Raw genomic sequence first — 24,475 nt, forward strand, 5'->3', positions numbered from 1 at the left:
GAGATAAGCACCCTGCGACGCTGAACAGGATAAGCCATGTAGAAAACGAATGGATGGAGAAATCTCTGAGCTTGTGCTACAAACCGCACAATAAGAAATCATGCGATGTCCAACACTCGGCTGATGTTCCCCTGAGGTGTAACAGAAAAAGCAAACGCTAATTCCCGTGTGCTACATCTACACAGGAAATTAATGTGATAAAGCGGGATACTAAATCGGCCTATCCCTCCTCATGTTTCTATTTTCGTGGACAGAAAGAGCAGAAACTAGGACACAATATCCAGAAATAAACCAGGCTGTTCAATTGCGAAAAGTCGTTGTTCATGTGCATTGAGTGGTAACAACTTAAACAAGCTGTTGTCTCCCATTCCTACCTTGAGCAGTCTGCTCCTTGGAGAGCCTCCTCTCTCCGCCTCTTACGTGATATATTTAAAACATGAATTTCTTTGATCCGGCAACACTTTACCCACTCTGAGTTGCATGAGGTCTCCCATGTTTACTCTATTTGTTGACTTAAAACATGTCCTGCTAATTGAATTGAATTGCCCCTTTTTACACTGTAAATATTTTCCTCTGCCTTTTCACCTTGTTTGCATCACATTTTTCAAAAGGTGCTGCAACTTTAGTTACATCGTTGTAGGGTATAAGCCTTGTCAGTTGGGTGGGTTTCAACGTAGAGGGATTATAAACCCCAATTCCAATAAAGGTGGGATCTTGCGTGAAACCTAAATCAAAAATAAAATGCAATGATTTGAAAATCCTCATCAACCATTATTCAATTGAAGACACTATGAAATTAGGAATGTTCAAACAGAAAGGGTTCTTTTTCCTTGGAAAATATTAACTTAGTTTGAATTTGCAACACGTTAAAAATAATATGGTACATGTGTACCACTATGTTACATCACCTCTCCTTTTAACAACACTCAGTAAATGTTTCAGGACACTAAGTGTTGAAGCTTTGTAGGTGAAATCCTTTCGCATTTTTGTTTGAAATACAACTTCAGTTGTTCAACATTCCAAGGTCTCCGCTGTCATATTTTGTGCGCCACACATTTTCAATGGTAGAGGAGGTTTGGACTGCTGGCAGGCCAGTCTAGGACCAACACTCCTCGACCACAAAGCCACGCTGTTCGAACACATACAGAACGTGGCTTGGCATTGTCTTGTTAAAATAAGCAAGGGCATTTCTGTAAAAAGACCATCCTTGGATGGCAGCAAACAATGCCTTGAAAAAGTAGTCATCTTACACAGGCCATGAGCACGAACACGGCCCCACGCCATCACAGATGCTGGATTTTGAACTTTGCGCTGATAACAGTCTGAATAGGCTTTTTCCACTTTGGCCTGATGGACACGACGTCCATGATTTCCAAAAACAATTGGAAATGTGGACTCCTCAGACGACAGAACACTTTTCCACTTAGCGTCAGTGCATCTTAGATGAATTCGAGCCCAGAGAAGCCAGCGCCATTTCTGGGTTTTAATGCAGTGTTGCCTGAGGGACCAAAGGACACAGGCATTCAGTGTTGGTTTTTGGCCTTGTTAATTCGTGCTTTGATTTCTCCAGATTCTCTGAATCTTTTGATGATATTAACACGACATGATAAACTCCTTAAATTTCTTTGAATCGTATGTTGAGAAATATATTGTTCTTCAACCGATGGACTATTTGCACACACAATTATTCACAAAGTGGTGCACCTCACCCCATCCTTGCTTGTGAACAAGTGAGCCTTTTGGGTTATGCTCCTTTTATACCCAGTCATGACACTCACCTGTTCCCAATTAACCTGGTGACCTGTGGAATGTGCCAAACCTGTATTTTTTGAGTATTCCTCTACTTTCCCAGGCTTTTGTTCCCCCGCTCGAGCATTTTGGAACGTGCTGCAGGCGTCAAACTCAAAATGAGCGAGTATTTGCAAAAACACAGTGACATTCATCAGCATGAACATATATATCTTGTCTTTGTAGTGCATGTCATTAATATAGGATGAAAAGGATTTATAAATCACAGCATCCTGTTTTTAGTTACAATTTTCACAACTTCATTGGAAGTGGGGTTTGTAGAAGTAAGATGCAAACATGACAAAGCCGCTACAAGCCCGTTAAGGACAAGCAAAATGGATGGAGTTTGTTCATATGGGGTTTTTTTTGTCCTGATAAAACTAATGCAATGGTAACATTTTTGTGCTAATCTATCCAGGTGCTGTCAATGACAGTGGCATGCCCATATCTACCATCTGTATCTGCCATAGGGAGATATGTACATATCCCAACTTTATCTAGCAAATGTTTAGCTGCTATTAAAAGATCAAAATCAATTAGTGATACTGGATGTCTATCAAGCTCAGTGTAATAAGTGATCTCAATGTGAGTTTATGTTGACAGACTCAGACTTATATTGCTGTAAAACGACCATTTCAACGTCAACCTACAGTATATCAAGCAGAAAACTATGACTAACAATGACTTAACAAGACGCTGGAGCTGTTCCTTTGAGTCATTCTTTTATGTAAATATTTCAATGTAAGGGCCTGACTCACCAACAGATTGCATGTACAAAAACAGGCCCAAACTTGACAGTGCATGCAAAGAGAGGTCGAAGGTGATTGACTAACCGAGTGTAACCAGAATTGCATCCGTCAGACTTACAAAATTGCCATGAAATTAATTTTGCACATTTTGGGAGGAGTATATGCAAATGCATGAATTTAGCACATGCAATGTGATTAATCATACCTGAGACCAATTGCACCGACTCATTTAGCGCTTGTGAAAGGTGAATGCAAACTCTCTTACAAAGCAGCACCATTGGAGCGTAGTCAAAATAGGAGTCAACGGCAAGAACAATTTGGAAATGCCAAGAAAAATGGTCACGTCTCTTCATTAATTCAATTTTGCCGCTTCTGAATAATCTAAGTGCTGGTTTGGAGTCACTCCCAAGGAGGAGTCATGACATATCATCAATGACTCTGCATTTGCATCTCGTTCATTTCAGCACATTGGAATAAGTGAAACTGGCTTCTTCCAAAGCAACTTTCCAGTTGTCGCTTTTAATGCCATTTTATGAATGAGCACATATATCCAATTGCCACACAGGATGAGTTCAATCAAACAAATTATGGATTTTATGTGGTTGCTGGCATCCCCAAAATCACCAGAGCAATCAATTTCTGCAAATTTGTTTGCCGCTTCCAATGACACTTCATCCATCCATCCATCCATTTTCCGAACCGCTTGATCCTCACTAGGGTCGCGGGGGGTGCTGGAGCCTATCCCAGCCGTCTCCGGGCAGTAGGCGGGGGACACCCTGAATCAGTTGCCAGCCAATCGCAGGGCACACAGAGACGAACAACCATCCACGCCCACACTCACACCTAGGGACAATTTAGAGCATCCAATCAGCCTGCCATGCATGTTTTTGGAATGTGGGAGGAAACCGGAGCACCCGGAGAAAACCCACGCAGGCCCGGGGAGAACATGCAAACTCCACACAGGGAGGCCGGAGCTGGAATCGAACCCGGTACCTCTGCACTGTGAAGCCGACGTGCTAACCACTGGACTACCGGGCCGCCCGACACTTCATCCATAACTTCAAAATTCATTTTGCGCTCACGGTGCTCTCCAAAATTTCCCAAGTTGAAAACCATCAAAGCTACCAAAAGCGCAAAGCTTTAAATATGGCCGTCTCCACCGATTTGACATTGGTTACGCTCACTCAACTCAAGAAAAATAACTGATGGCAACAACGCATAGTATCTAAAACTTAGCACCGATTGCCATTCTCAGAGGAGTCGTGAAATAAAGTGCTTCAATTAGTTTTGGAAAAACTCTAAAACATTTTGGAACCAGCATTGCGCTGTTTTGGCCACATTTCGCGATAGGATGGCCTTCTCAAGTCATCAGTCTACAAAGTACAAATAGTTTTCCAGGTTTTAAGCCACACAACCACACATACACACACACTTTGGTCTGTTGGCTGCAAGGTCACGTGGTGTCACCGTGGTGGTGTACAGGTATTTAATTAAAAAAAAAAAAAGAAGAATTCAAGTATAGCATACAGTGAGAACCAGCTGTGGAACGGCACTATTCCTGTTGCAGTGCTGAGTCCCCTTCAGAGCATTCATTCGCTTGGCGTCCCCATCAGAGCATCCATTCGCTTGGCGGTCCGAAGTTGAGGGGAATTTTTTTCCTCCAGGGGACTGGGCCATTGGTAGGAATTGTGGCCAGCCACAGTGCATCTTGACACGGCCACGAATGTCCGGAGGTTTTTTTTTTCTCCACCTCCACGAAGCCATGTTCCTGGCTGGTTCTTAATGTATATTTTACATACATATTAGGGTTGGAATGGTCTTTGAAAAGAATCCAAACTGTTTGGTTCAACAGTTTCTGCTAATATCAAACGCACCCTTATGCTGAAGTCACAATACCGTATTGGCCCGAATATAAGACGACCCCCCTCTTTTTCAAGACTCAATTTTGAAAAATGACTTTTTGAACACCAAATTAATTTTTATACAGAAAATAATTGCAGCACATCTGAAACAAATGATTATAACAATATATTTGAGAGAAAAAGCATGTTATTTTGCCTCATTCAAATCTTAATATTTGAACATTTAAATATGTAAACTAAAGTGCAATCACATTCGTAAATGAATGGCTTCTGGTTTTTGAAATGTAAATTACATCATAACTTCTCAGCTGCCGGTTAACCTGGCCGATCTTTGACCCACTTTTCTCTAGATTGTCACTACGTTTGTCCATTTTCTGTTCTCTCTTCTATTATTTTCTTCTCTTTTCTTTCTTACCGCTATTTTTTTATTTTTCTTCTCCATGCTACCGCTATTTTTATGTTTCATTCTTTGTGGCCTGGGGAGTCAAGTTCAGCAGTTGCTTCAATGATATCTGGCGACAACGCGCGTCGTGAATGGGTATAATGTCGAGACCCCGAATATATGATGACCCCCACTTTTTCAGTCTTATTTCAATGCAAAAAACACCGTCTTATATTCGGGCCAATACGGTAATGCATGCACACTTTTTGGGCTGCACAGATTCTCCCATCAGCTACAGTGTGTCACTTAAGCACCTTTGTGAAATCTACGCACTCTGTGACCCTGAAGTGAGGTCGTTCCCATCTCAGGTTTTTTATTTTATTTTATTTTTTGCCGTTTCTGAACAGAAAAACAATGCACAACCAAAGAATGCCTTCGTCCACATGACAACAGTTAATTGCAGACGGACCTGCACTGTTGGCCTGAATCTTGACCGAAGCACACAACGATTGGGAGGGGTCTGGTCGGTGACGGACTTGTAGTGTGACATCTCCACACTACACACAGAAGGATATTTATCTGGTAGTCTGACAGCGGGACCGTCGTGAACGAAAAAAATGTTTTATAGTCTGAGAAGGCCATTATGAGCACAACCGTAGGAGCAAACAACAAAGTAAAATAAACAAATAAATAAATAAAGATTTCAAAAGCAGTTGTGTGTCTTTTTTGTGACTTTCTCATGACAAGGCATGAGAGGAAGTGATGGTGCTCAGTGTTCGGTACGCTCTGCATGATAAGCTAAGCCTTTATTGCTTCAAAGTGCAACACACAGATAAAACGTACAAGCACTTTCACAAGCGGAAAGGAAGGAAATTAGAAGGAAAAAAAAACGGGGTGGATTAATATTGGCTGTCCGCTGGCTGAATGGCATATTTTCAAGATCAGATTGATTTGGGCACGGTACATCTGCAAGGCAGGTAATGGTGCGTGATGTGCACTTTGGTGACAGGCGTGGCTTTTGGTCAGAAAACTGGAGGAGGGGGGATTAGTGACGTGAGGCTCCGCTCAAATCTTGCTAACAGCTTAGAACTGCGTACTCTACTTTTAGTATGTACACATTATTGAGATTCCTTCCAAAAAGAGCGGCATTATAACAAGTCCAAAAAAGCAGTAACAATCATCAAAATACACGTAGAGCAAATTGCAATTTAGTGCCCACTGTTTAAACTTTGTAAATCATGACATGTCTAGTAAGTCTGACAATGATATACTGCACATTTTCCATGTGGTGTTCGTTCCCAATTTTTAGGTTTTTTTTTTTTGCCATACTTTGTTTCAGTGCCAATCATGGACTCAAGAATGGCTCCTTCACCAAAGCTAAGAGGCTGTGCTGATGGTATTCAGGGAACACTTACCACGAAGAGTTTGAAATAGTGCAAGCTTCGTTTCACTCAGATCACTTCGATCCAAACAAAGCAACATATTTCAAGGCATCACAGTTAAAGTGATGGGGTTGTTTGTGCTTGGCAAAAGTACCCTTTGTGTGCAAACAAATCAACCTTGCTTGGAGCATCTCTTCGGTATAAAGTTCCTGCTGCTTGTTGGAAGAACTGTATTTGCAGCTGTGTTTTGAAAAAGGTGCAGTTTGTTGTTATTGAGAGGGCATTCAGAGAAGAAAGAGGAAGACACAAGAGGCCAAGGGTCATAGGGATGATGCCCCCTGTGGGTGGGGAAGGGCCCGATAGGTGTCTGCGAGGTTAGCTTCCTATCCTCCCCACACCCGTGTACCCCCACAGAGAGGAGTCAGAGGAACACATATTTACCATTAGGGAACAGCTGGGGGGCTGCCTGGGACTGGACACTCCTCTCCCCTGCATGCACACGCACACCCACGCCCACACACACACATTGCAAAAACACCACTTTAGTCCTGTGTTACACTTGAACCTTGCAGCATTCCTGTTTGTCATAAATCATCTGAGCTTCGCGGCACGTACAAAGTCGTAACAGGATGAGGAGGAATTATGTCTTCTGAGCTGTCTCATAATACAAAAGGTGAAAATAACATTAGGCATTTTGGAAATGGACACTCAGACTGGCAGCAACGGCATGACAAAACTATGACTGATTTTCAAACCTTAGCGTCAACAGGTTCTTGTCCAACTCGAAACAAAAATGAAGGTGACATCTCAAGGCAAAAGTGTTATCGCACAGCATGCATGTCATGCAAATATATGCTCCACACACTTCGGGAAAAAGTGAAGTGCAGTTGTGATTTGTGTGCGAGTTGAGCCTTTTGCTATAAAGCGTGAGTATTGTGAGCGTGGTCAGACAGAGTGAGGAATGGTTAGTGCTGCAAGCTGAAAGACGTGTGACGACTTGTGCTTTGTGCTTTCTATCTTGGCGAATATTTTTTAATATTAGGCTATGAATTTTCTCAACAAAGTCAGGTATATCTGCGTTCACGAACTACAGGAAAAACATGCTTTTAATTGATAGAATTATAGTTTGGCCGATTCTAGAGATGTCAAATTTGTACAAAGACTCAATGCCGCACTCAATTACATGCTAACATGGAAGAAAGTCGTTAGTTTAGGGATCGGAAACTGGCCGTGTGGCCTGAGCCTACAGTCTGAGTGGTGCCTCGACTTATTAAAAACAAACAACAACAACAAATGGGGGAGTGGGCCGGGGGGGGGGGGGTTGAACACGTATACCGCCGCATACTCAAGGGTTCACTGACTTTATTTCGATTTTTGGTTTTGGTTTTGTATTTTGCCGGCGAGACAACTCCTGTATCTCATGGAAAATATATCTTGGAGTTTTTCTGAAGATTTGGGGGTTTCGATACAAATAAAATGAGAATTTATTTGTCAGGCGGCTCACAAGACAGAGGTCCGAGGCTGCGCCCTTCCCGTGTGGCGTTTGCATGTTCTCCCCATGCCTGTGTGGATTTTCTCCAGTTTCCTCCCACATTCCAAAAACATGCATGCTAGATTGATTGAACACTCTGAAGTGTGATTGTGAGTGTGGATGGTTGCTGTTTGTAAACGTGTGCCCTGCTATTGGCTGGCAACCACCTCAGAGTGTACTCCGCCTACTGCCCAAAGACAGCTGAGATAGCCTCCGGCACGCTAGTGACCCTCCGTAAGCGGTTCCGATAACGGATGGATGGATGGATGTATTGGTCAGTGGCTAAAACGAAGCCCGGTGACAAATTTGAGCTTTCTGGTATGGGTTGGCTCACCCCCACTAGCAGTGATGGCTTTGATTCTCTCAGTGGCTATGCAGCACAGTTGCATTCTGTTACAAGGTCCATTTCTATTTACAACATCATGCAGTTAGCTAGCAAGCTACACCTACAACCCAAAAAAAACGTATCTTCTCTGGACAGATCAGCATGGTGTTGTAAATTAAGTCCCGAGTGTTATGTCTTTTGTGCTATACAGTCTACCGTAATCAATTGAAATTCAAACCTTTGTGGAGTTTCTAACTAGCAAAAATAGCCACAAATCCACAGGCTGAATAACGTGCCACTGAGTTTAATGAGTGTCTCTGTTATGTGAACTCACAGAGAGGGGCACAACACCAAGCAAGCTTGTGACGTATTAGATGATGGCTGCTGATCTCTGCCGTTTTGAAGCATGTTAGCCAGCGCAGTAGCTAGCCTGAGTTGTCACAGCATCAAAAAGCAGTGCGTTGACTCTGGATTTATCCGAGGCAGCGGAGGCTTTATTTTTGCAGCGCCTATAGCAGACAATGGCAACTATGGGGGCCATAATTATGTCTGACGAATTGTTGATGACAAAGCTGTAATAATAATACATTATGACTCTGCTCGAATCAGTGGTGATTCAAACTGGGATTCAAGTTGGCGTGGAAAAGCGATTGCGAATCGTAATGGTTGTACTCTGTTGCGGTCAGAATCAAATGTAATGGGGGGGCTCAGTATTTGTTTACATATACTGTATATGGGGGGGGGGGGGCATTCGTATGTGTAGTTTGGAGCCCGCAAGGCGGTGGCTGGGAAAAGTTAGCCAGTTAATGAGAACCCAAAAAAATCCCAAGTAGGAGGGTCGACGCATCATGCATCAACACCTCTGTCGATAGGCTGCTGCCAGCCAACAAACAATGGAATTTAGACGCGGGGACAGACTTCTCCCATCGAGCCAGCTAGCTAGTAATCAAGTTGGCAACTGGTTGGTGAAACGAGGGTCCACCAACAAAACGACCCGGATTGCATCTTTGGTCACAGCACGGCGAGGAATTTTACACAAATATAAAAAAAATAAAAGCTTGAACCTAAGTTAAAGGTGACAGTCAAAATTTACAGGTATAATCTCCAGTTGAAAATATAGTTTTAAATATGTGAATGTGAGGCCTTGTAAAGCACTTGGACAAGTTATGATGTACGAGTAGCTACAGCACAATATAAGTGCACTCCATTTCACATTAAAGTGGATTTTTCATTTGTTGGACTATGATGTGGTTTTTTTGGGGGGGGGGGGGGAGTGCCATGAATAAACCACTCAAATCGTCTGAAAGCTTAATTCATTCAAATTTTGCAGGCTTGTTATCAACACACTTCTGCCGTGTCTGATTTACAATTTTAATTTTCAGTTTACAGGGAATTTATTTCGTACATATACATATGAGACAGAAATAAATCACTACTACAAAGCATGCACATCCACCCAATCTGCTCCCCCACCCAGCCACCATTTCGACATGCAACATCCAGAAACAAGTATCAGCAGCCAGGGGGAAAGAGTACATACAGTATGCCAGCATGAATGTCAGACCACCTGAAATGAAAGCTAAATGTGTTTATGTTATGGGCAATATGCATGCGTCTACAAGCACGTGATACAAAGATGCATTCTTGATATGCGCTGTATATTTGTGAGGATCTTTGTGTAACTTTGAATGTGAGTGTGTGTGTGCATGTGCGTGCGTCTGTGTGTGTGTGTGTGTGTGTGCATTGCAATGTGTGGCCAACTCTTTAGATGACTGAACTCCTGAGCATGTCTGCATCTGCCTGCTATTTGTGAATGTTTATGATTTGCCAACAGCGTGAACATTTCCACATGATGGCCACTCCTTTCTGACATCTGAACCAGCATGGTACACAGACGTTTTATGCAAAAATAAACCTGGCTTTGACGGTTTAAATCAAACATCTGATTGTGGAGTTCGAATGGGCGACTGAGTAAATATTTCTTAAAGTGCCTTGTGTGTGTGTGTGTGTGTGTGTGTGTGTGTGTGTGTGTGTGCGTGCGTGCGTGCATACGTGTGTAGGCAAGAAAAGTGCATGTCTTCCACACTCAGCTGACTTTAAAGCCAAACACACAACGACTCCAAAACAGTTGAGACATAATGGGATCAAGCACACTTCCAAGCTGAGCAGTATTTGGAGTATTTTACAAAATGGATGTCGAGACACCACAAAAGGCAGTGTGGCAAGGAGGTATAAAAGACACGCTGAACGATGTATGACAGGCATCTTCGGAATACAGCAAATGCTCACCAGATTACTGATGAGGTCAGATATTTGAAATGAAGTGCTGTACAAGACATTTCTTCAAATTTGGTGAAATTTTCTTCTTGAGTGAAAAAAAAACAACAACCCAAAAAAACCCCAACAATTTTTTAAAATCTGCCAGTGCAATAAGCAATGGCTGGAAACACAAATCAATCTAACCCCTTTCAGACAGTAACAGGTTTTAACTAGAATAAACCTTCAGTATAATTTGCTTCATAAAAGAAGGTGGGAAATTCTCATTCCAAGCACCATATTGAATGAAATAAACTTAACACTGGTTTGTGAATTCTTTGTGAATTTTTGGGCTCTCACTCTGTACGAAAAGGTCTTCGAATCACGGCAACTCAGCAAGCTGTTTCGTCTTAAATTGAAGAGGTTTTAGTGTGTGCGAACAATAGTGACCGAACCCCGCACACTGCACAGGAGTTCGGTCAAGTTCAGCCGCCTCACTGGGTGAGTGGCAGGAATTATAGAATTGGTAAACTGCCAGATAACTCTTTGAAATACAGTGAACATGACTTGAAAACCAATGTTTTCTCAGTGTGGTATGCGTGAGGATTACTGCTCCAATGTGCTTGTAAAAAAACAAAAAAAACAAGCAATTTCAAACTTTGGTGTCATTCGAATATTTTTTAGATTGAGGAGTGATGTAATTGTTACTCTTAAAGTCTTAAAAATAACTCTTGCATATAAAGGTTGGTTTTAGCTTGTTACGAGTAATTCTTGCTTAATGTTATTAAGAAAGAGAGATTTTCTTTTTTACTCATAAAAAAATTAGTTTTCGAATACAAAGCACACATTCCTTATTTCAGTGTGATCACGTGGATGAATTGTTAATGAATGTAGTGCGCAACTAATAGGATGATGTTTGTCCAAGGTGAAATCAAATTTCTAGAAATGTTATTTTGAAAATCTACTAAGTTTCTCTACGAAAGAAAATAAGGATTCACTGCATATGCCGAAGATATGTGGTTACTTCACAGTGGAAACACAGTAGCGGTGGAGGCGTTCTCGTCACTTAGTAGCTCATCAGCGCTTCATTTGGCAGCGTGTTTGCTTGCCTAAGGTTTCATTAACTAATGGAGTGTCGAGGAAATGCAGAATCTGACTCTGAAGTGGAATCGTGAGCTTTCAACCAAATGGTTTCTTCCTACTGGCCCATCAACGGTACATGTGCTTTGTCTTGGGGAATGGCCTGGCTGAGATGCACAGTTCGGTCGCGGTCAACTTTATGGCATTCCGGTGGCCTCGCAATAATGAAAGGTTGGTTGACCAGACCTTGACATACATCTGGCTTGTATGTAATTTGCGCTAGTAAAGAAGATCGGCTGCTCGCCAAACCAAACTCTCAACTTTAAAAACTTCCAAAAGCAATCAATCTTAGCAAGAGCCTGTTCGGGAAGAGTGGCATCACATTCTGGCAATGTACTCGTCCGTCTGACAAGGAAACAATGTCCAACCCAACATAAACACAGTTAAGAAGCATTGCGTGGTGGTAACTACTGTAGTAAGTAAGGCTTCCTATGGCATTCACAAGCCTTGGATAAACATCTAGAAACAGTCTTGAACAATGACAAATCTCAAAATGACTTCCACTGACTGTCTTGCCAAAGCATTTAACTTATCATCATGTAACTGAATGCCGGCGCAAATCCTGCGAGGCCGAACGTAAAGCCCACACCAAGACTTGTGCTTTGACTGCTCTGCGCCCGAAGGAAAATTGCCCTTCAGCCCGGTTCAATATGCTCTAGGAGCTGAATGATTTTTACTCAATGTAATTCAACTGAGGCAAACACTGATAAATGCCAATGGAAGGGTAGGTCAGGTGTGTGAGTTAATCCCCAATGGACAGCAGCGGAGGAATTGACCCAGGAACTAATGGAGGGTGTGTGTCTGTCTGCATGGCTGCAGAAATGGAGAGGCACCTCGCGAGCTGTTGCACAAAGCCCAGCCAAGAGGGGGAAGGAGGAGGAGGAGGAAGAGAAGCAGAAGCAGATGCAGGAAGTGAGAGGTTATTGGAGCAGCAGCAAAGGGAAAGCACAGTCGGTGGTCGCCTTTTACCCATGTATGTCACACATCAAGAGAAAAAGCTCACAGCTACTGGAACAAGGCCTGCATTTCAAGTTGCGTCATCACAATAGACTCAAATCCCAAACACAAATTTATTTGAAGACGTTGGACACTGATTTAATCAGTCGGGGTTCTACCTTTTGCTCTTGAAAAGCAGCGTTTTTTTTCCCATGCAAGACGTATGAGGGTGTTAAGACTCACCAACACAAGTCTTCCCATCTGTGTGCAGGACAAACTTCATGTGGCAGGAACACTTGGGGCCGTGGTCCGTTTCCTCACAGATGTGCTGGCAACCACCATTCCCATAGTTACATGTCACTAGCAAAGAGCACACATTAAATCAAGATTACATGGACTTTTATTCATAAGGAGATCTGTTGTTTTTTTTCTGAGAAGAGACAAATAAATGAGGAAGGTCTAGAATTTGTAATTGGTCCGCACAAGCTAGAATTTGGCTCCGTATTAATTTGGAAAGTCATCAGCCGCGAGAATCACTCAACCTTCAGCTATCGTCATGAGCTTTGGCTAGTTCAAGACAACGTTTAGTTGTCAAATGTACAGTAAAAACAACTGTGGCACGAGAATTGCACAATGAAATGATTTGCTTGTCTCCTTCCACTTTATACAATAAAAAATATAAAGGATGAAAAAGAGAGCCAATTAAAAGAATCAGAGAATACTGAAGGAGAACGGGGGTTGGGGCCTGGCAATGTACCTAAGTGCAATTCAAAAACAAGAACTTTTTTTAAAGAATGGTCTATTCCAGTTAGGCAGTAGTAATCATCAAATGAGTGCATTTGTCTATTGAAATATTGCAAGTGACAGAGGAATTGCACAGTGTAAACGTGCACGCGACCAGGATCACAAAAGACAATGACTACACAGTGTGGTTGACAGTTTGTGACGTCGTTTGCTCGGCAGTCTGGTGTTGTGTGGGAAGAAGTTTTTTTTTTAACTTCTGGCTGTGCTGATCCTCGCCTCTTGCAGATGAAAGAAGTTTGAAAACTGCGGGTTGGAGATGCATGCCGTCTCTGATGATGTTCTGTGCATTCTTTGTGGCACGGTTGTCATATGTGGTGTAGTGGTGAGAGGCTGCGCCACAGATGTGTTGTACATTTTTAATGACACGTTGCAGAGTCTCCCTGTCCCGTACAGCATAGTTCCCCCACCAGACTACGATTGAATTGGTCAGGATGCCCTCCACTGCAAAACTGGAGAAGTTGCTGAACAGTTTCTGGGGAATTGGGAAATGTGGATTTCTGTCACTTCTCAGCCAGCCTGCTTGAGATGACAGTGTTGAATGCAGTGTGTCCGAGACTGCCTTCTTGAAGTGTGTCTTTGCTACTTTCTCAAAGCACTTCAACACTACTGAGGTGAGTGACAGTTTACAAGGTTTTTCTTGGGGAGGGGGACTATGGTGGTGATTTTGAAAAAGGTGGGCACAGATCAGTGAATGGGGGACAGGTTAAAGATGCCTGTAAACACCTTCGCCAACTCTGAAGAGCTCAAGCTCGGCCAGGCATGTGAACGTTTACTCCTCAGCACTTTACACGCCTCTCCTGACTATGAAAGAGAGCGGAAGCTTTGCCTCTGTTGCTACAACCACACTGCGTTGGTCAGTAGTGAGTGAAGAAACTGCTTGCTGTTGCTGCAGGGAATGATGGTGCTCCTCCGCTGTCAGAGGTTTGTGATGTGATGGAGGCCTTGTCATATGCGTCTGGAGTCAGCGGTGTAGTCGTCTTGCCACAGTTTCGGCCGGTACTGTCCCTCGGCTTCTCTTTAGGATCTGTGGAGGTCGATTCGAGCAAAGAGTAGGAACACGGTGGGGACAATGTTGATGCACGTGCCAATGTATCCTGTGACGACTGAGGCATATTCAGTCCTCATTCACAGTGGCAGTCTTTAAACACAGCCCACTCAGTAGTAGTAGTCCTGAAGTACAAGGTGAGTCTCTTCTGCAAAGGTCTTTTTGCGGAGCTTCCTGTAGGCTGAGTAGACGAACTCGGATGTGTGGTCAGTTTGTCCAAAATGGGGCCTCGGCACAGCCTTTTAGGCATCCATCACGTTGCTCTAAACTTGGTCCTGTGGGTTAGATCTTCAATACTTTGGAGTCTTCAAGAATATTCAACTTTTAGGTACAAAAGCTTTGATGTTTTGGTAGGTTGTCACGGAGCATATCACTCAAATGTCACTAGTGAACTGAAGGGTCTGAAGTCAGACTAATATTGATCTAACATGAATGGGAATTCGTGGAAATATGAATTTTCATATCAACGAAAGATGTGCAAAAGTGAAAAATGTGCAAGTGGAATCACATCACAAGAAGCACTCGTCATCATGATCGCAGTTAATTTTGCCCCATTTCCGGAACACTTCACATCAGCGTGGTTTCCCTTGAAACGAAGGACAGGTCAGCATTTGTTGTTCTACGCGTGGGTACACATTGACGACTTTGCAATGTTTTTAAGTCCACATTTCTGCTCCGGCTGCTGAAGGAAGCCTCCGCTTTGGCACTTTTAACACACCTGTGATGACAGAGTGAAAAAAAAGCAGCGGCGAGCTCCGGCTTCCACCACCATCCTGTCTACACTCGAGCATCGCAGCCCCTTTTGCCCTTTTCCTGGGCTGTCACAGAAAAACTATAGAATAACACTTCTCCAATCCTTGTCCAAACACAGACAAATCCCCCATCAACCGTGGCCCCGGCGCTGACAGGATGATCTTGGTTGCACAGCAACAGGAAGTGTGTGCTGTCCGTCAGTGCGGTCCCCTTCGCATAACCTCCACACTTGCCCTGGTTGTGTAAATGATCATTCCCTATTTGACAAACATGCTTTTCTTGATGAGGACCGTTTAGGAGATTAGTTCCTGTCCGGTAATGTAATGTCAAGGTCTTCTTTGAATCTATCCTGAAGGTATTGGTGGAATGAGTGCAATTATCCATCATCGGCAGATTTGTGTGTGTGTGTGTGTGTGTGTGTGTGTGTGTGTGTGTGTGTGTGTGTGTGTGTGTGTGTGTGTGTGTGTGTGCGCCAGGGAAGTGAACTATGAGTTTGGCCTTACATTTGCAGTCCTTCATGTTACGTGTGAGCTGGAATCCAGGTCGACATTCGCAGGAGATGCCGCCCTTCTGTGTTTCCCTGCAGATGTGCGCACAGCCGTGATTCTTGTCCATGCAGGTGGGACCCTCCTTTGTTCCTTCCGGTCGCACTGTAAAGCAAAAGCAGAGAGGTTTTTTTTCACTCCTTGCACGTCACACAGATTTCACGCTGCGTTGCGTGGCTTAAACAATGTCACTTTCAAATGATCAGCGCTGGTTGAGCGGAGTAGAAATGTTCACCTCGCTGTCACATGCCCTAAAATCACATCTGTGCCTACTGTTGGTGACTGACATGCACGGCAGCCCTTCGCACAGCTCTGAGCACTTGTTGGAACACGCTCACTTGTTTCAGGCTATAAAAAGGAGGCTGCCGACGGAACAAGGATAAAACTCCCAGCAGGAGCTGATCCTGTACACTTGTCATTTTAATTGAGGTAATCACCGTAAAGGAAGGAAAGGAGGAGGGTGGGGGGGGGGCTCTCTGTGGAAACACAGATCAAAAGAGACTAAATAAGGATGTCAAGGTATCTATCCTTTTAAATGTCGACAAGTTTAAAGTGCTTCAGTGAGGTGAGGAAATGTGACACTTGGCCTACATGGCATAAATGAGGCAGAATATGTATGTGATTAAATGTAGTGTAGTGTATTGTAAAAGTGTTGGAAGAAGGGGGGGGGGGGAGCCCCCTGCATGATCTCTTCCACTTGGGACAAGGACGTCGTATAACACAAGTCCTTGGCTGGAGAAGACTGACATTTGATATATTTGTTGTGAACCCCCAGCGTCACCACAGACAAAGTGCCATACTCCAGCTCCCTGGCTCATTAAAAAACAAACAGATCTCCTCTCCTGCTCTTCCTCGTGTGGTGCACAAGGGAGACGGTGAGCACCAAGATATCTCCATTAACGTCTCATTAAATCTGCTGTCGCCCCGAAGGGCATTTGGAGGGCTGACTTCCATAATAAACCAACATTTTCCTCGAATTCTAATGATTTGCATGTGTTGCATTGTAACCTTTTAAAGCTTGTATAACCTTGCACATTCTTACTCTTTAGACTTGCGTGTGCTTGTCGTACAGTTTCTGACTCAGGGGCTACAACAGGGGTACAATCTCGGCATGCCGGAAACAGGCCTAATTGCATATTTATAGACTTTCACTCCAGCTAGCATAACCAGTGTTGACTCTGTTCTTCTCTTTTTATGCAACTCAACTCAGTCCGACTGAGACTATTTTGAGTCCGAAATGCTTCGGTGTATATTTTCAAATGGTTTTATTGGAAAGGACCCCAAAATATGTGACTTGTGCCATCTTAGTTTTTGACACTGGTTTCAGCTTTGTTTACGCGGCGTGGAGCAAGGTGTGCTGCTGTCTTTTGATTGGTCTTCAGAGAATTGTCACTTCCATATTGATAACGGAAGCAGAACCAAAGTGGGATTCATTTTCAACTCTGGAGTTTCAAGGGTTGGAGCAGCCCACTTAAATTCTCACTGTATTAATGAAGATGTAAAATATTCGCCTTCGAAGTGTATCAAAATGGTGATTAAATGATCAGAAGTCAAAATTACAACTTGATGCATTTCGTCAGTGTTTTTTGAACATGTTTGAGAACATAAATAGTTCATATAGATAAAAGGACAAAAAGGGCCCAAGAGGCAAGTGCGTATAAGATCAGATAAGATGCTTCGCAGTTAACAAGGCAGATTTGTCAAGCGCTGTCCAGGCAGCAACTTCTAGGGAGCGTACACAGACCGTCCTGTTCCTTTTGTCGATGTATTAGTGATGGATTTGTTTATTTTTGAGGAAAACCCAGGAACATTCCATTGGTTGAGCACATTTTAATCATGTGCATCCGATGCACATGTTCAAATTAAGTAAATCCAAAGGATAATTTTTTTCCCAGTATATGAATCAGCATATTATGAAAGGTGCTGACATTCTAAATTCTGTGGATCATGTTGGAAATTGTTGGTGATCTGTGCGTCTTCTCTAGGGTCAGAGTGAGAAACCAGTGAGAGAAAACAAGCGATAAATCCATGAACTTAACACAGGGTTGAAGTTGTATCCAAGTCACCCTACTGGAGTGAAAATTACCAACTGAGGTTGTATTGTGCATCCCAAAACTCACATCAGTCCCTCATCATTTTTATACTGCCTTGCTACCCAAATGCTGCAGACCCATCCATCAATAACATGCCGGTCTCAGGCCAGAACCTCAGCCTTCCTCTCTCTGAGGACCAATAAAAGTCACAGTGTTGACACAATGGACCCTTTCTCCGGGCCAAGCACAGCTATCATCCGCACTGTGCCGTCCTCTCGAACTTGCTCCAGCTTTTTTATCATTACTAAGTGATGGGAAGCAGAAAGAAAAACAACCCTTAATTTGAACACGGATGGGAAAGTGAAATGGAAAAACAACTCAAGATATGAACCGCATTCCACGAGAGCAACATGCTTGCCCATATACAGCCTACATGTGGAAACTAATAAAGCTCACACCTTTTAATAAATAGACGGGTAGGTGAGACTTACGACTTCAGCATATTAAGATTAAACAGGAACAAGCAGCAGTGGAACAAGAGTGAACCATTGCATGTAAATAAAAGAGATTACAGCAATTAGGCGTGAAAACAAGTGGGAGCGTTCACTCAGGAACTTCTTATTTCTCCCCGGGACAAGGTCGTGACCTCTGAACCTGAAGCGCTACTCAAAGCTAATAAATTCCTTTCATGTAGCTCATGGCTCGGCTCCACCATCTGTTTGGAAATGTTCTCCCGCTGATAAGGAGAATGGTACTCTCATATCAAGCCAGCATTGCTCAGTCCAAAAGTAACACATCTTTGTATGCACGGCACCACAGCCAATCAATTATATGATGAGAAGTTGTATGATTGTTTGTTGAAACCACAACCTGTGAGACTCCATGCATACACACACACACACACACAACACACAACACACACATTATATAAAAGTGTGTTAGTGTGTCGGCCGCATAGTGCAGAGGTGCAGGGTTTGATTCCAGCTCCGGTTGTCCTGTGTGTAGTTTGCATGTTTGCGGGTTTTCTCCGGGTACTCCGGTTTCCTCCCACATTCCAAAAATATGCATGGCAGATTAATGGAACACTCGAAATTGTCCCTAGGTGTGATTGTGAGTGGCGATGGTTGTATGTCTGTGTGTGCCCTGCGTTTGGCTGGCAACCGGTTCAGGGTGCATTCTGCCAACTGCCCGATGACAGCTGGGATAGGCTCCGGGATGCCCGCGGCCCTTGTGAGGTAAATCGGATAAGAAAATGGATGGATGGAGATAGTGCTGTGAAATAGTATTTGCCGCGTGCCTGATTTCTCTGTTCTTCATATTTATCACACACAAAGTTCATCAAACCAATTTTAATACCACACAGAGACTGACCACGGAAAAAAGATTCCCAGCAGTGATCGACCAGCTCAAATTACTCCACGAGTGTGACGACAACTTATCCAGGAGGTTGCAAAAGAACCGAGAACAACAACCCCAAAACTCCAGACCTCGATGGCCTTAGTTCAGGTCAGTGTTCACCACTCTACCATAAGAAAGACACTAGCCAAAAATGTCATCCATTGTGAAAACCACTGCCTTTCCAAGAAGAACAAAAAGTCTCGTTTCACGTTTGCCAAATGTCAAATTTTGACAAAGTTACAACAATTTCAACCTTGGCAGGTTGAAATCCCTAATTTTGAGAAAAATCACATTTAAAGTTTTGGCAAATGTCCATGGCAACCAGTACTTTCGGAAAAAAATATTGACCCCCAAACCTTTGGGAAATGTTGAAAGACCACAGGAAAGTCAATTCCAACAGCAAGTAAGGACACCATCTGAGAGTTTAACCTATTATAAAATCTGAGGAAGTTTGACATCTCAACAAATGAAATCGGGGCAAAAATGATGACTTTGGCCTCAATCCCATGAAGATTTCACTTCATTTCCTGAGCCATCATGTGTGCAGAAAAGGGGTTAAGTTTGAATGACTGTCTCTGTCTTATGTGTTGTGTTGTATTATTTTGTTATTCTATTATTATGACTTCAAGATGGCGCCGCGAGAGTGGCTGCCTTTACAGCAGCTCCTCTGCTTTTTGCTCTTCTACTTTCTTCCTTTCATATCTTTGCTGCTGTAAATTGGGAATTTCTCCATTGTGAGACGAATAAAGGTTTTCTTATTCTGAAGCATAATAAATAACGAACAAAGCAACGCTGCCAATATGCGCTGCGTGGATTACGGGCCGGGTTTTAGAAGGACAACCACAACTATCATCCTTTCATTTGCAAACTTACGAGTGTTGATCCATCCACCCATCCATCCACATTTAATATATGAAATGGAATGAAAGGCATGAATGCAAGGGCAGCGACGGCATTTAGCATCCAGAAGGAAAGTTAATTTGGCTTTTCCAGCTCAGAAGCCGAAACAACTGATCTTGTCACAAAAGCTCCAAAGAGGCCAAAGGTTTTTGAAACCAGTGCCGCAAGCTCTGTTCAAACCCGAAGACCACAAGTAGAGAGACTGAAACAATGGCTCTGAAGTAGCGTACGGCATGCCAAGAGTTTATAGTCTGCTCTGAGTGCTTGGAGTAGTGAAAAGAGGGCTCCTGGACCATCACAAGCCTCAGGGGGGAGATGATCCTCGGACTGGAGAACATTAGGCAGCTAGTGAGGGCCGGTTGGTTAGCCACTGAAAAGAAGGGGCCTAAGCATGGACCCACCAGACTATTAAAGCAGCATTCCTTCCTTTTAAATAATGGGCTCTTAAAAGTTTTAACGCAAGGATAAAAATGTCACCGCATCGAAAGGACAATGGGAAAAGGAGCTGAACAGGATTTGGTCAGGCAGAGCTGCAACACAAATGCTCAAACTGAGTGACGAGCCAACTAGGAAAGGACAGAATCCCTCCAAAAACCTTGCGATCTGATGGTGGACACACGTCACCAAAGTGCCAAAAGTACAGATTTCATTTTGAAACTTCACCTCTGTCAAACTCACAAGAATTACATTTAGGCTAATCATTTGCCTATGAAAGAAATCAGCCACCGGAGAAGATGTCCTCGAGTGTACTGTGGCACTTCTACGCATCTTATTGTTCAAGGTAAGTTCATACTAAAATGGCATCAGGTTCAAAAGCCTCGATGCACATTCATATTTATAATCGGCTCAAGAATATTGTCTAGGTGAGTGACAGCCCAATGCACACATCATCTGGATTGACACAGATGTATGTTCATCATGTATGCATCTTGCATCTCAGTGCTTTTGTCCATCTGTGGAACAGACTGTGGCCCAACACCTGCTGAGGATGTCGTGCCTCTCGTCTTCGCTCTCATATTCTATCAGGGTCACCTTGCTATGTAGTCCCAAAGGACTCCCATCTTTCCATTGTGTATCTTCTCGCAAAAGAAAGTGTGTCAGCTGCAGAGGTACAGCATGTTATTGTACAGGCACATTCTTTCCGAAATCAAAAAGGGCCAGACAGCTGAATATGTCTCAGCAGAGCTCGGTCTGGCCTGCTGGTTATAGCCATGACAGCCAAGTGTTAATGGAAAAACCCCACTGGCACAGAGGTAGTCCACAGGAGTGTGCTGGGCTGGCCAGCCTCAGAATTCAACCTTCAAGAAAGCCACAAGCAAAAGGGATGCCCGTCGAAAGGTGAGGTCCAGCAAACTCACTGGCAAGGCAGTCAGACTTTGCTCAAACCCAAGCCACCGATTCGTGTTTGTTCAAGGTTGGGGGGTGCGGGCAGCAAAGGCACGGCGCCTGTGAAAGTGGACAAAGAGGAAGGACGTTTGGGAAGATAATGTAGTCATGTCGCATGGACACAGAGAGAGGGTGAAAAGAATAGAGAGGGAAGTGGAGGCTACTGGTGACAGAAAGGTGTCTGTTTGTTTGTTCCACTTCCCCGGAAGAGGAAAAGAGCCTGGCGATATGGCCGGGCTGCAGAGCAATGGGGCAGATATTTCTGCATTTGTAAAAACAGTTTTGGGGCAAACGTGCAAGCATACTGAGAGCCAACACTTTGTTGCACCGGATGAATGAAAACACATTAATTATGAGTCGATCCAAAAAAATCCCAAAAAAAAACAGGTTTCAATCACCCCGTTTCTGATTTCACACACAGGCTGCAAAGCAAAACTAACTGATACAACTATTTATTATGGAATTTCATCACATTTATTGGAAAATTCCTTGAATTGTTACAGTCCTGGCTGACCGGCACAAAAAACCCCACACACACATCCCAAAGCAGATGCAAGGAGGTCTGCGGTCAAATGTCATAAAAACATGCCTGAATCTGCCCCAAGAAGGAATAAAATGAAAGCTAAAGATTTGTGCATGTTCACATTTTAATGTGGACGAGGGAGGGGCGGGGCGATAAGCGAGAGCCGCAGCACACTGAGAAGCCGACCTTTGCCCTACCGATCATATGGTTGAGCCCTAAAAACGCAACACTGCCTGTTTCCTGTAACACGCTTACTATCTGTAATGCCTCAGAGAATGCTGGAGAAGACGGATGCACGCCTACCGCTTGCCTATTTTTTTTTAACCTTTAACCTTAGTTTTTACTCTTTCCCCTTGTTTTAATTTCTGCAAGATGAGAAGCATTGCTTTCGATGCTCAATCTGCCATCTCTTGGCCTGCTGGCAATTTACTTCAGGCCTGTTTCCTGAGTTTTTTTTCTTTTTCTTGATTTGTTTTTAAATCATTCCGTTGAACCAAAACTCAACAGTAATGTGATTTTCGTTGGATCGGACACGGGCTGATAGACAAAATTAAGTGACTCGGGTGCAAAATACGTGTTGGCATGTTTATTAGCTTTGTATTGCATTAAACGGGCCTTGATTTCACAACATTTAAGTACACTTTAGAGTCATTCGAGATGATAACGTCAATATTTCAGTATTCAACAGTTTTTATCAGATTTATGTTTGGTGATGTGAAATATGTCTCATGTCAAATGGGTGCAATGGCTCAATAAAAGCTGGGACACCCTGCATTGTACAGTGCAATCTTCATTTTAATGCCAGGAATGCATCAAAGGAAGAGTGCACTTGCCAGCCCATTGTCACGACGATTGGTCTTATGAATATCAGTACCACTATCACTCCCTTTGAAGCCTTGCTCGCAGACGGGCTGATCAGAGGCCATAACCTTGATATGATGGGTCTTTGTGAGACTTGGTTAAAACCAAATGAATTACTACCATGAAACAAGTCTTCTCACCCAAACTTTGTGAGGTGATTTTGTGCAACCCTCCAAGAAAGGTGCCGGCATCATCCTCCATCTCTGAATGTGATGTCAACGTCAGTCTTAGATTAAAAAATAATTCAAATCGTTCCAAGTTCTCATGATTTGATTCCTTGCAACCAAAGCGAATATACCCGGCATTCTTCTTGGCCCCTGCTCGAGATTTTTTTTAGATGAATTATTTGAATTTTGTTTGGTCTGAAAATATATTCATGATAAGAGTGACTTTTATCGTCACATGAACTGCTCATCTGGACTGCTTAGCAGGGCGTTCCTGAAAATAATTGATACTTTTGGCTTCCCGCAGCTAGCCAACCCATGACAATGGTAATATTTTATACTCGGTACTGACTCGGTTCATTACAACTTCCAATGTGATGGACCACGAGCTAATAAAATTCGAGGACTTGGCCTCCTGCCATTGCTTGGACCACAGCCATTGCGATTGCTGTTATAATATTAGTGCTTTAACGACAACCCCGCTGTCTGAAATATCAACGCCAGCTATTTCTTCCCCTTCTTCATACTGTCAATCGGTCCTTTTAAAAATCTCACAAATGATTTGAACGTGGCTCTCCGTGACGTCCTTGACCGTGTAGCACCATTAATACCCTGGTTCTGAGATTAGACACAAGCATATACCGGTAATCAATCCTGTCGAAAACTTGAGAGCAACTACACTTGGTCTTCCATCAGGCATGGGCAATAGATTGTTGAAATACAAACAAGCTCTCAAAACTAATCATTTGTCGCCATCCAAATAACCCAAATTCTTATTTGATGCCGTAAGGCTGTGAACCCAACAACAGCCTATATTCAATAACTCCCGCTATCTGGCCAATGACTTTATGAAATTTTTGACTCCAAAAATGGAATTAATTTGGGGAGAGATTAAAAGCACTCTGGCCCGAACCTAGTTAGGTTGCACTCTCAGACCTCGAGGACTTCTTTAAGTCTTTTAAAGACTCGCACAACTCTTTAATGCAGCAATACTGACAACATGCCCGTTCAACCTTCTCCACGAGAAACCCATTAAAAACTGTTTGTAATCCGAGGACCTTCTCTTTTTAAAAATGATTCATCTATCCCTCTCCTCTCGCACTTGAGATTAATGATCTTCTTTTGATCCGCTTAATCACTTAAGACAAACACAACTGAAGAGAAGCATCACAAATAAATTACAGTCAGGAATGGGAATGCAAACCATGTTAGGCTCCACATAAAATATACTGCTTTCATTATTTTTGAACCACAAAAACATGGCGCGATTATCAAGGAAGAAGCCGATGCCGCAACGAAAAATCAGAACAGGCGAGAATAAGGAAAGAGGATGGATGTTTCGAGAGGCTGTTGACAACCCCGTTCATGACTGCACCGGTGCGTTTCGGTGACAAAACTCTGCACTTTGCGTTCTAGCCACAGGGAAATAAGAAAGTATAAATACAGCTAAGCATTATCGTCACGTTGGCCACTCATGAAAACTTGTTGATGAACCCAGCACACTTTGTGTGAGACAGTTCAGTATGTGCTTGGTGAGCAACAGGCCTTAAGTTCCATATTAAACCTTCCAATCACAACACATTCATCTTTTTGTGGCCCAGAGAGCTAAAACGTAATCAACAAGTTCGAGAAACTTCTCTATTTGGGTTCCAGTGCTCTGGAATGCACGACCCGTTACTTCAGTAAAACTGTTTACATCCTGACTTGCAACT

At 43.2% G+C, this 24,475-nt stretch overlaps 1 protein-coding gene across 3 annotated transcripts in view; it reads right to left on the reverse strand.

Annotated features, from left to right (window-relative positions):
• scube3 (signal peptide, CUB domain, EGF-like 3) overlaps window positions 1–24,475 on the reverse strand; it is a 101,933-nt gene that overhangs the window by 21,482 nt on the left and 55,976 nt on the right. For 2 of the 3 annotated variants that reach the window (XM_086115049.1, XM_086115038.1), the window contains exons 5-7: window positions 15,457–15,603; window positions 12,595–12,711; window positions 6,605–6,652 (exon numbers count right to left, since the gene is read on the reverse strand). In XM_086115049.1, the coding sequence (XP_085971175.1) occupies window positions 6,605–6,652; window positions 12,595–12,711; window positions 15,457–15,603 (312 nt within the window). The remainder of the gene's footprint in view (window positions 1–6,604; window positions 6,653–12,594; window positions 12,712–15,456; window positions 15,604–24,475) is intronic. The other variant, XM_086115059.1, reaches the window with a different exon arrangement.

The sequence above is a fragment of the Hippocampus guttulatus genome, chromosome 1 (genome assembly GCF_054856545.1).
Source record: "Hippocampus guttulatus isolate MCC_2025c chromosome 1, RoL_Hgut_1.0, whole genome shotgun sequence".
In the NCBI taxonomy this organism is placed as follows: domain Eukaryota; kingdom Metazoa; phylum Chordata; class Actinopteri; order Syngnathiformes; family Syngnathidae; genus Hippocampus; species Hippocampus guttulatus.